General features: G+C 45.7%; 1 protein-coding gene across 1 annotated transcript in view; it reads left to right on the top strand.

The window, feature by feature from the left end:
* The window catches only part of Svopl (SVOP like), a 54,503-nt gene that overhangs the window by 21,526 nt on the left and 20,534 nt on the right, over positions 1–12,443 (top strand). The window contains exons 9-13 of the mRNA XM_059256555.1: positions 227–300; positions 4,051–4,262; positions 7,107–7,218; positions 9,616–9,697; positions 10,908–10,997. Of these exons, the coding sequence (XP_059112538.1) occupies positions 227–300; positions 4,051–4,262; positions 7,107–7,218; positions 9,616–9,697; positions 10,908–10,997 (570 nt within the window). The remainder of the gene's footprint in view (positions 1–226; positions 301–4,050; positions 4,263–7,106; positions 7,219–9,615; positions 9,698–10,907; positions 10,998–12,443) is intronic.

Here is a 12,443-nt window from a genome sequence, read left to right as displayed (position 1 = left end):
AACTGGTCCTCTGCAAGAGCAGAGTTGTTGTTCAGCCCCTAGGTCCTGGTTTTGAACACATCAGCCTTTTGGATTGGGGGCGGGGGTTGTTTTATAACTGAGCCACACAGGATGATCTCACCACACCATATTCCTTGTGTAACTCTTGATTTGTATGATCAAGAATATCATAGAAACATGTCCTTCTATATTCTGCCCCCCCCCCCCCCCGCCTTCATTCTCCTAGGAGAAAAGAGGAAGATTTGCAGATCTACTGGATTCTAAATATCTCCGGACCACATTACAGATCTGGATCATATGGTAAGTCCCTGGTTACTGCAAGGCCAATGTGAAATAAACAGGTATTTGAAGGAAACCCACTCGAGTAGAGTAGTCTTTCAAATATGCCTTATTTTTCACTTTGCCTCCCATGATTTCCGTTATCCATTGTCAACCAAAGTCTGAAATCATATTCGTCTTGACTTCTTCAACAGAAAGACCACATTTACGTGTAACTTTTATGGCATCTTGTAAATTGTTTTGTTAAGTCTGTATAGGAACTTACATGTAAGACGTGGTGTGATCTGTGGTGTCCACTGGGGGGTGGGGGTTGTCTTAGCTGCATCTTCTATGGATAAAGAGGGACGGACCACTGCAAATCCGCTCTCGAGGGTATTAGAAAAAAATACACAAGGGAGTCATCAAATAGTTCCTCCCACAATGTCTTGTCTTTCTAATACCCCCACCTTACCCCCCCCCCCCCCAATGATAAAACTGTAAAAAGAGAAAGAAAACCTTAGTAGTCTACATAGTTTTCCAGTGACAAGACTAAACATGTCACTTCCTGGCCTTCTGTAGTCTGGGCTTTCGGCTTACCCCACGATAGGGACTGAGCCTTCAAATGACAGGCTCAGTGGCCCAGCCTTGTGAGCGCCTCTCTGTGCTTCATTCCTTTGTAGCTTTGACCTTGAGTGAGCAAAGGATTGCAAAGTGGGACTCGAAAGCAAGTGCTTACTATACAGGGAAGGACTGAGGACTTGAACTGCATTGAACTAGCATCTCTGGAGCTGGGCTTCCTGGCACATTCCTGTAATGTCAGCACTTGGGAGGTGAGGTAGGGGGACCACGAGTTCAAGGTTATCTACTGCCAACAGTTTGAAGCCAGCCTAGGCTACACAAAACCCTGTCTCAGACAAAAATTAGTGTCTCTGTGCCATATAAAACGAGGAGAAGCCTAAATGGCAAGCTATCAACAAAGAGAAGAAATTTGATATATTGCAGTATATAATATACATATATGTATATAAAACACATATATGTATATAAAACACATATGCTATATATGTAATTGTCTTTCAACAGTTATGAAAGATAGTCCAGTTTAAGATTTATTTTTATTTTTATTTATTTATTTTTTGGGTTTTTTTTTTTTTTTTTTTTTTTTTTTGAGACAGGGTTTCTCTGTGTAGCTTTGTGCCTTTTCTGGAACTCACTTTGTAGACCAGGCTGGCCTCAAACTCACAGAGATCCACCTGCCTCTGCCTCCTGAGTGCTGGGATTAAAGGCGTGCACCACCACCGCCTGTAGCTAGAGTTTTCCTGACTGGCCCACAGTCAGGACAAATCTCTCTCACCTGCCGTCCCACAGCCACTCAGACCCAAACAAGTAAACACAGACACTTATATTGGTTACAAACTGTATGGCCGTGGCAGGCTTGTTGCTAACTGTTCTTACAGCTTAAATTAATCCATTTCTATAAATCTATACCTTGCCACATGGCTCATGGCTTACTGGCATCTTCACATGCTGTTTCTCATCGTGGCGGCTGGCAGTGTCTCTCTGACTCAGCCTTCCACTTCCCAGCTTTATTCTCCTCCTTGTCCCGCCTATACTTCTTGCCTGGCCACTGGCCAATCAGTGATTTATTTATTGACCAATCAGCAACACACTTGACATACAGACAATTCCACAGCACTTCTCCCTTTTTTTTTTTTTCAGAGAAGAAAGCCAAGAGGTCAGAACTAAGAGCCTTACATAAGTTTTTAATGCCCAGCAATATTTATTTTTATTTTTTAAATTTATGTATATGTGTATAGTTCTCTGTACTTCACACGTGAATGGTTGGCCGAAGAGGGTGTCAGATCCCCTGGAATTAGGGTTATAGGTGGCTGTGAGCCCTCCAACATGGGTGCTGGAAACTCAAGTCTGGGTCCTTTGGAGCAGCAAATCCTCTTAACAATTGAGCCATCTCTCCAGCCCTGACAACTGAGTTTAGAAATAGGCAAAAGGCTTGAATAGGTATGTCACCCACACTGTTAATTTGCAGCACATGTCAAAACATGCTCAACCATAAAGTCACCAAGGAAATGCAAATTAAAACCCTACAAGTTCTTATAAACCCAACAGTGCATAAGAACAGCTATGATGAATAAGATCCCAGGGCAGGGGAGATGGCTCACCAGTTAAGTGCACTGGTTACTCTTTCAGAGGACTCCAGTTCGGTTCCTAGCACCCCACATGGTAGCTCAAAACCATTTAACTCCAACTCCAGGGGATCCAAACCCTCTTCCTGCCTCCAAGGGCACTGCATACACATGGTGCACATATATGCATGTGGGCAAACTCAAATAAAATAAAAATGACTAAATCTTCAAAAAGACTGCCTGTACTAAGGGTTCGCAAGGATGCAAAGTAACTGGAACGTTTCCCCACACAGCTGCCTGTCTAGGAAACCTGTCTAGGAGTACCTATTAGTGTTAAAATATATAGCTTTGTTGTTGGGGTTTTTTACTCTTTTGGGGGGCCCGTCACCCAGCTCCCAATTAAATCTTCTGTAAATCTTACTCTTACTCTGTGACTTGCTGTGTAGCTGTTTGGCTGGCCCCTGGAGTCCTCCTCCTTCTCTGGCTACTTCTTTTTTTCCTCCCAGATTTCTCCTTCTATTTATCCTCTCTGCCTGCCAGCCCTGCCTATCCTTTCTCCTGCCTCACTATTGGTCGTTCAGCTCTTTATTAGACCATCAGATATTTTAGACAGGCATAGTAGCACAGCTTCACAGAGTTAAACAAATGCAACGTGAACAAAAGTAACATACCTTAAAATAATATTCTCCAACACATCTTAGGAATCAGTTACTCTATTCCAAAGTTCATATCCAAGAGAAATGCATACATATATACATATATATGCATTTATGTATGTATACATACACATATGTGTATATATATATAATGTAGATGTAACCGACCGTCTTATTAAATAAGAAACACAGAACCAATGCAAAGAAAGCCAAGAGATCAGAGCTAAGAGCCTTACCCGCCTGCTGCAGCGATCCTCTTCAGCCAAGAAACCTCTCCGAAAAAGAGCTACTTTCTGTCTGTTTGTCTTTATATAGACTTTCTGTTCTGCCTTCTCATTGGTTGTAAACCCATCCACGTGACTGCCTCGTCACTGCCTGTTTGTACAGACCTCCAGACACACATTGGAGCGTGTGTCTCCAATGCTGGCTGTATCCTTGAACACACAGAGATCTACCTAGCTCTGCCTACCAAGTGCTGGGATTAAAGGTGTGCACCACGAACACCCAGCTCTGCTATGGCTTGCTATTAGCTCTGACCCCCGGGCAACTTTATTTATTAACATACAATTGAAATCACAGGACAAATAAATTCAGTACAAATAAAATACCACCATAATATAATATAATATAATATAATATAATATAATATAATATAATATAATATATGCTATTATATAATATGTTTCTCTAAAGTTGTCTTTAGATACCTGGATGCCGTGTGGACTGTTTCCTGTTGCTCTTGCTCTGTGCCTTCTACATAGATCATTCTTCTTCTTATCCTTGCCTGCCATGTTTTTTTCTGTCCCCAAGCCTGGTGAAAGCGTTTACTAATGATATTCTTTTTTATTTTTATTTTTTGGTTTTTCGAGACAGGGTTTCACTGTATCCTTGGCTGTCCTGGAACTCACTCTGTAGACCAGGCTGGCCTTGAACTCAGAGATCTGCCTGCCTCTACCTCCTGAGTGCTGATGATATTCTCCTCTCACCTCCAGGTTGGGAATTTCTTTTGCCTACTACGGGGTTATCCTGGCCAGTGCTGAATTGCTGGAGCGGGATCTGGTCTGTGGTTCGAAGTCGGGGTCAGAACCAGAGGTGATGGTGACCACGGGGGATGCAGAGGAAAGTTTCAGTCCCTGCTATTGCCATCTCTTCGTACCCTCTGACTACAGGACCATGATCATCAGCACGCTCGGGGAAATTGCCTGTAAGACTGCCCGTGCACCTTCTCTGTTTCAGGCAGGGTTCCTGCAGTTCAGGTCAAAGAGAAGTCTGACCCTGTGGCGAGGCTCCTGTCTAGTAGAACTCCATGGGTCTTCAGATCACGCTGCTACACCTCCCAGTTTGGCTGTTGTGGGGAGGAAGGCCTGAAAGAGTAAAGCTTTGAACTGTTTCATTTCATCAATTCCAAATACATTTTTAGTCTGGAGTGGTGGCGCACACCATTAATCTCAATGCTCAGGAAGCAGAAACAGGTGGACCTCTGTGAATTGCAGGCCAGCCTGATCTACATAATAAGTTCTAGGCCAGCCAGGGCTACATCCACAGTGAGACCCTGTCTCAAATGAAAAGGCACATTTATTTTTGAGATTATAATATAACTCTCTTCCCTCCCCTAAACTCCCACACTCAAACTCATGGCCTTCTTTTTTATTTTTATTTCTCTAACAGCAAACTTTCCTTTCCCCAGCTCTTACAATCGTTCTGCCCTCTTCCAGAGTGATTTCTGAACCTTAGGGGCAGGAGTGGGTTTGTAGAGCTAACTGTTTGGACCTAGCTCCACGACTCTGCCTTTTGGTCGCATGTGGTTGTCAGGAGTTGGCTCCATCTCTTGCAGAGAAGTTTCCTTGATGAGGAGTGAAGATTACATTTATCTGTGGGCAGAAGGATAAATATTTATAGTGTGGTTAGGGATTATGTTAGCTTAGTGAAGTAGTGTTTGCAGGTTCTTTTCCAAGATCCATGGCTTCACCAGCCTTGGATAGTTGGCTAGGTTTCCCATGCCAAGCACGGTTTCCCTCTCGTTGAATAGGCCTTCAGTCCAATTAGAGAGTTTTTGGTTAGTGCCGAGGTCCACACGCCCCTACTGCACCATTGGGGTTATCATGCCATTCTGGTCATTGTAGCATCGCAGCTGCTTAGGACCATTGGCTGCTCTCCTTCGGAAGCTCACCTGGTGCCTTCTGGTACCATGAAAGCTAGTCCTCAGGAAGGATGCATTCAGGCCAGATCCAGCTCAGGTCCTCTGGGGCCTGTGTCTGAGGTACATGATGTCTTCAGCAACAGGGACTTATATTTCACCTCTGGGAGGCAACCAAGGGCAATAATATAGTTTATAATATTTTGTTTGATCCAATTTTTTGTACGATCTCATCTGTTTTGATAGTCTCTTGTACGATCCTGACCAACAACTCAAAAGAAGGCTTCTCATGCCTGGTGTTAGGGTTTTGGTTAGACAGTCTATGACTCTTGGGTGAACATCGTCAGCCCAGTTGGGGAAATTTCATTTAAACTATGTATGTATATTTATACACCAGCTTACATGTATTATAGGTATTTTTAGGTAGATAGGTAATAGTATGTTTTTATGACTTTTTCAGATATTCTTATTGTTATTTTACCTTCTTCCATCATTTTATATTGAATATCCCTCCCCCTCCCTAATTATTTCTTTTTCATGTGTTTTTTAGATATTTCTTTTGTGTTTATGAATATTTTGCCTGCCTGTGTCTACGTGCACCATGTTCATGCCTGATACCCTCATAGGTCAGAAGAGGGTGTCTGATCCTCTGCAGCTGGAGTTATGGATGGTCGTGCACCACCATGTGGATGGGTGCTGGGAAGAGAATCCAGGCCATCCTCTGCAAGAGCAACAAGTGCTCTTAACTGCCGAGCCATCTCTCTGGCCTGCCTCCCTAATATGTTCCCCCTTTTCTCATTCCCCCCTTAGATCACGTGTACTTACCTCTATTGTTCCCCCCCCCCCCCCCCACAACAGTTCCTGTTCACTTTCCTGGTTTTTGTGGTTCCTTTGGGTTATATGCTCACATCTGGTGATTTGGAGCTGGGAGCCTTAGATGAGAGAGAACATGCAGTGTTTGCTTTTCTGGATCTGGGTCCTCACTCAATTGCCTCACTCACTATGATCTTTCTAGTTCCATCTATTTACCTGGATAAACCCTGGAGCCGGATGTCAAGATACATAATAACTAAAATGGCAACATTTTACAATGACTTGTTAGATTTCAACTGGCAGCAGTTTTTTATTTTGTTTTGTTTTTTTCCAACAAAAATGATGACCCATTAGAAAAAAAAAAGCCAGTGTAACTGGGGATATATTGGAGTTGTTAGAGTGTGGGCATAAAATCCCCAGGACTGTGTGAACTGGGTGCAGTGGTATGGTGTGTGCCTGTAATCCCAGTGCTTGGGAAGTGGATGCAAAAGGATCAGAAATTCAAGGTCATCCTTAGCTAAATTTGAGGCCAGGGATATATGAGACCCTGTCTCAAAAAATTAAATAAATAAAAAGAGTCAGAGGTCCAGGGAAGAATGGCACAAGGCTACATAGTGAAACTCTGTCTCAAAAAAAAAAAAAAAAATCAGTGGAGCCTTGAATTCACTGGACAATGGTATATGGTATTTAGTGCTAGCAAACTGGTGGTTTACAAAGCAGTAGAGTAAGCAATAAAATAAAGCCAAGTGTGGTGGCGCATGCCTTTAATCCCAGCACTCGGGAGGCAGAGGAAGGCGGATCTCTGTGAGTTTGAGGCCAGCCTGGTCTACAGAGTGAGTTCTAGGACAGTCAGGAGTATGTAGAGAGACCCTGTACCAAAAACTAAAAAACAGTAAAAAGGCCTTTCTGTATAACCAGTATTGGTCACTCATGGGCCCATAAGGAAGAAGAAGCACATTGAAGAAGTCACGGATTCCATGACAGTGCACCTGGGTTCAGGACAAGCTGCTTCCTTATGACGCGGCAGGTGGGCCCCTGGGTGTCTTCGCCACTTTTGCTCCAAGGTGTCGCCACCTGTGCCTGTTGTTTGCTTCCTAGTGAACCCTTTAAACATCCTGGGCATCAATTTCCTGGGCAGACGCCTGAGCCTGTCCATCACCATGGGATGCACAGCCTTGTTCTTCCTTCTCCTCAATATCTGCACTTCAAGGTACGTACTCCGCAGTTGCTTCTACACAAGCGGTGTGCACTGGTTATCACACCGGACTTCCTGACTCCTGGGGATGTCATCCACAGGGGAGAGGAGAGAACGGCTGTCTGTTAGACTACAAGGCCCTCCCCTCTCCTCTGCCCTGCCTCCTTCAGCTGTCATGGGATGCGGAGACGGTACCGGGATGTTCACTTTATGCAAAGCTTCTTGGAGAACTGGAAAACAGCCCTAGTTTTCTTTTCTTTTCTCTTTTATTTAGATTTATTTATATATTATGTATACAGTGTTCTGCCTGTATGCATGCCTGCAGGCCAGAAGAGGGCACCAGATGGTTGTGAGCCACCATATGGTTGCTGGGACTACTCAGGACCTCTGAAAGATCAGTTGGTGCTCTTAACCGCTGAGTCATCTCTCCAGCCCCCCCCTTTTTTTTAAAAGGATTTATTTATTTATTTATTATTTATTATGTGCACGCAGTGTTGTGCCTGCAGGCCGGAAGAGGGCACCAGATCTCATTATAGATGGTTGTGAGCCACCCTGTGGTTGCTGGGAATTGAACTCAGGACCTCAGGAAGAGCAGCCAGTGCTTTTAACCTCTGAGCCATCTCTGCACCCCCCCCCCTTTTAAAACCAAATTATCTGGACCAACAGGAGCTAATGCAGTGACACAGACAACGTGTATCTGAAGGCTGGAAAAATAGCTCAGTGGTAGAGTACTTGCCTCAGATAACAATATCATCCCAAATTCGCAGTCCTACGGCGCTCTGAGCAATAATATGGTTGACTCTGGATCTGTGAGTTCTACACCTGTAGGCCAACTGACCATAGATTGAAATTTTAAAAAAAGTTTCATCCCAGACAATGAAAACAAACTACATCTGTATAGAGCATGTGGGCTGGCTAGTTTTACGTCAACTGGACACAAGCTAGAATCATCTGAACGGAGGGAACCTCAGTTGAGAACATGCCTCCATAAGATCTCAGTGATTGATGGGTGAGGCCCAGCCCATTGTGGGTGGTCTTGAGTTCTATCAGAAAAGCAGGCTGAGCAAGCCAGGGGAGCAAGCCAGTAAGCAGCACCCCTCCGTAGCTTCTGCATCAGCTCCCGCCTCCAGGTTCTTCCCCTGTCTGACTTCCTGTCCTGACTTCCTTCAGTGATGGACTACTATGTGGAAGAGTGAGCCAAATAAACTGTTTCTTCCCCATGCTGCTTTTGGTCATGATGTTTCATCCCAGCAACAGGAACCCCAAGACAGCCCGTCATTGTTCTCTCTCTTAGATTTGCGAATGGCTCTTTTTTAATATAATTTTTAATTTTTTGAAATTATAATTAGATCACTTCCCCCTTCACTTTCCTTCCACAAATCTGTCCCATGTGCCCCCTTACTCTCTTTTAATTTCGTGGCCTTTTTTTCTTTCATTGTTGTTACACACACACACACACACACACACACACGCACACGCACACGCACACGCACACGCACACGCACACGCACACGCACACGCTCACGCTCACGCTCTTTCCTAAATACATAAATACAGCCTGCTTAGTCCGTATCATAGTACCTGTATGTTTATGATCTCAGGGTTGACCATTTGGTATTGGATATTGACTAATGGGGGGGCAGCTTTTCCTCGGGGAAGACTTTTTCTCCTGCTCTCAGGATTCCCGTTGCCTGCAGTTCTTTGTCTAGGATTGAGGTCACGTGAGCTTTTCCCCACGCTAACATGTCCATTGTGCCATTGTTCAGGCAGCCATGATGACGAGACCTCCTGGATGTAGCGTCCCTGACATTTCTAGGAGACATACTCTCACAGCAAAGTCCCAGCGATCTTTCTGAGCCCTCTTCCACATGAGCCTTAGGTGGAGGAAGTGTGTGGTAGGCGTGTCAGTTGGGTCTGGGTACCACATGACCTCTTGTTCTCTGCACAATACCAAATAACGCTTTACACACAACATTTACGTGTTACTAGGGATTGTAGGCAAATCTAGTGATTTAAAGAGGATAGCAGAGGGGGCTAGAGAGATGGCGCAGCAGATAAGAGCATTTGCTGCTCTCTTAGAGGATCCAGATTGGGCTGCCAGTACCTACAGGGTGTTTCACAACCACCTGAATTCTAGTTCCGGGGGATCTGATGCCTATTCTGACCTCCCAGGAACACACATGGTACACATATATACATGCAGGCAAAGCAATCATACTACAGAAAATCCCTTTTCCAAGGCATGTGTTCATCGGGGAGCATCAGGTCTGAGCGCCCCCCTTAGGTGATTGTGAGGAAACTGGCTTTAGGATGTCACAGTTAGGCCAGCTGAGAAGAAGCACCTTGCTGAGGCGCTGAGCTTCGTGAGGCCTTCTGTGTCTCCTGCTGCAACTTCCTCTGCTTCCTCTCCAGCGCCGGCCTCATTGGCTTCCTCTTCATGCTGAGGGCCCTGGTGGCGGCAAACTTCAACACCATCTACATCTACACCGCTGAGGTGAGCATTGGGGGGTGGCATGGCTACACCAGGGCATGCCAGGTGAGCTTCCAGTCTGTGGGTAATGCATCCCTGACTTCTGTTAACCTTTGCCACGTTTCTTAAACTGTGAAATTCTATGCAAATGACACTGGAGAGCTTGATGTGAATTTTTTCTTTCCCATTTAGTCTGTTGAAATTCAGTCTTGGAAAGAGAGGGCCTCCTCCCTTTCAAGGGAGATTGGGTTGTTAGTCTAACTTGTCACTATGACAAAAGCCTGAGATAATTTAGGGACGTGAAGATCCATTTTAGTTCAGTCTCAGTTGTCCTGGTCCATGCCTTACCCTTTGGTCTGTAGCAGAGGCACCATGGTCAAAAGGTTTGGGAGAGAAAATCTGGCCACTACAGCAGCAAGGAAGCAAAGAAGTAACAGGAAGGGACCCAGGCTAAGGTAACTTCCAAAGTACATGCCCAGTGACCACCTCCTCTAACCAGGACCTGGGCTAAGGTACACCCTCCAAAGCCCGTGCCCAGTGACCACCTCCTCTAACCAGGACCTGGGCTAAGGTACACCCTCCAAAGCCCGTGCCCAGTGACCACCTCCTCTAACCAGGACCTGGGCTAAGGTACACCCTCCAAAGCCCGTGCCCAGTGACCACCTCCTCTAACCAGGACCTGGGCTAAGGTACACCCTCCAAAGCCCGTGCCCAGTGACCACCTCCTCTAACCAGGACCCGGGCTAAGGTACACCCTCCAAAGCCCGTGCCCAGTGACCACCTCCTCTAACAACTCCAGGCTTCCGAAGTTCTGCCTTCCAATAGTCTATGTAAATTTTGAGTCCATTCATGAATAAACAATTGATTAGGGCAGGTCTCATGCTTCTGCCCTTTGCTAATTTAAGAAGCTCTCAGTCCAAATATGTTGACATCAAAACTCACCACCACGGGGCTGGTGAGAAGGCTCATGGAGGAGAGGCACTGGCTGCCAAACATGACAAGATGAGTTGACTCTCTGAGAGTCACATGGAGGGACAGCACTGACTGCTACAAGCTGTCCTCTGACCTCCACACACGCACCACGACATGCGTGCGTATCCACACACACGAGAAATGAATAAATGTAACTTTTTTAAAATTCAAAACCGGACACCAAAGACAATGAGCATCTTCTGGCCTGAAATCCGTTCTGTATTCCTATAGTCTGTGTTCTCTATGCCTCTCTCCTCTGCAGGTCTACCCTACTCCAATGCGCGCTCTGGGGATGGGAACCAGCGGTTCCCTGTGTCGCATCGGGGCGATGGTCGCACCATTTATATCCCAGGTACCCAAGAAGGATGTGCAGGGGGACTGAACCTCAGTGGGGTGGGAAACAGGGACCCAATGCCATCAGAGTAAGGATATAACAGGTTTCTGCTTTCTTCGGGGGCGTGAATGTTTAACTGCTTATAGGCTTTAATTCAGAGTTATACCTCTTGGGGGCTTGTCAGCCGGGATGGGCTATTGAGAAACACAAGAGTATGGGGTGAGGGTGGGGTGGAGTGGGGAGTGGGGCATAGAACAGTAAGGCAGAGCCTAGACACGGGGAGGTGGGGCTGGGCTGAAGTCTGGTGCAGGCTGGAATAAAATTCAAGGGAACCTGGCACCATGAGAGAAGAAACAGAGAACACAGGCTAATGCAGTGGCCCATTTTCTCTTCCTGCTACAGAAATAGGAAATAGGCCTTGGGTCCTGGAGTGCCTCATCATCTGTGGGGGCCCAGCAGGACACCAGGCCCTGTCCTGTCTTTCTAGGGCCTGAGATCACCACTCCCCCAACATGTAGGCTCTATTTGCTCCCTGTGTACAGGGCATTCTCACAAGTCCCAAACATGACTTTGTCACTGGCCTAGAGCTTGCTGGTCTATGTCTGAACCACATTATCCAGATCCAGAGCTTCAGACAATTGTGTCTGAGGGTATGGGAGGGGGGGTATTTTCCATGGAAGACAGTCCTGTGGGTGAAGTAGTTGTTTCCTATCTTTTAACAGAAGGATTTTTGTGGCTATAATGGGTTTTTGTTCTTGTTTGTTTGTTTTTGATGTCGAGACAGGGTTTCTCTGTGTAACAGTCCTGGCTGTCCTGGAACTTGCTTTGTAGACCAGGCTGGCCTCAAACTCACAGAGATCCACCTGCTTCTGTCTCCCAAGTGCTGGAATTGAAGGCGTGTGCTACCACTGACCGGCACTACAAAGTAGGGTTTTTGTTTGTTTGTTTGTTTGTTTGTTTGTTTGAATTCTCCTGAAAGTGTTTCCTGTCTTAAAAATGAGTACTGTTTTTGTCTTGAATTGTTGTTTTTTAAAATTCCTTTCTACCTATTTCATCTGTCTCAGAGAAGAGCCTACCAGGGAAAGGGGAGTGAAATACCCACCCCTGTCCCTTGTAAGCAGATAGGCTGGGTTTCTCTCCCCAGCATTGTGGGGATGGAGTCTCTGGGTTCTTAGTCCCAGGTAGCATTCTCCCTAGGGACATGGGACCATTTATGTGACAGGCCACATTGCTTCTAAGAGCTTTGGCAATGATCAGAAAAGATCACAATTTGGGCTGAGTTCTGAGGCCAAAGGGTTCTGCTCTGCTTGGCATCCTGGGCACAAAGTGGCTCTTAACTCTGGGTGGCTGTAGCTCATCTTTCCTGTGCCTCCCACATTCTAAAATAGAGATGAACAATAGCACATTTGCATAGGTTTGTTCTGAGGATGAGGCACTTAGACACATACAGGACACAGCATTTGA

The sequence above is a fragment of the Peromyscus eremicus genome, chromosome 3 (genome assembly GCF_949786415.1).
Source record: "Peromyscus eremicus chromosome 3, PerEre_H2_v1, whole genome shotgun sequence".
Classification (NCBI taxonomy): domain Eukaryota; kingdom Metazoa; phylum Chordata; class Mammalia; order Rodentia; family Cricetidae; genus Peromyscus; species Peromyscus eremicus.
This window is presented reverse-complemented; position numbering and strand designations above follow the sequence as displayed.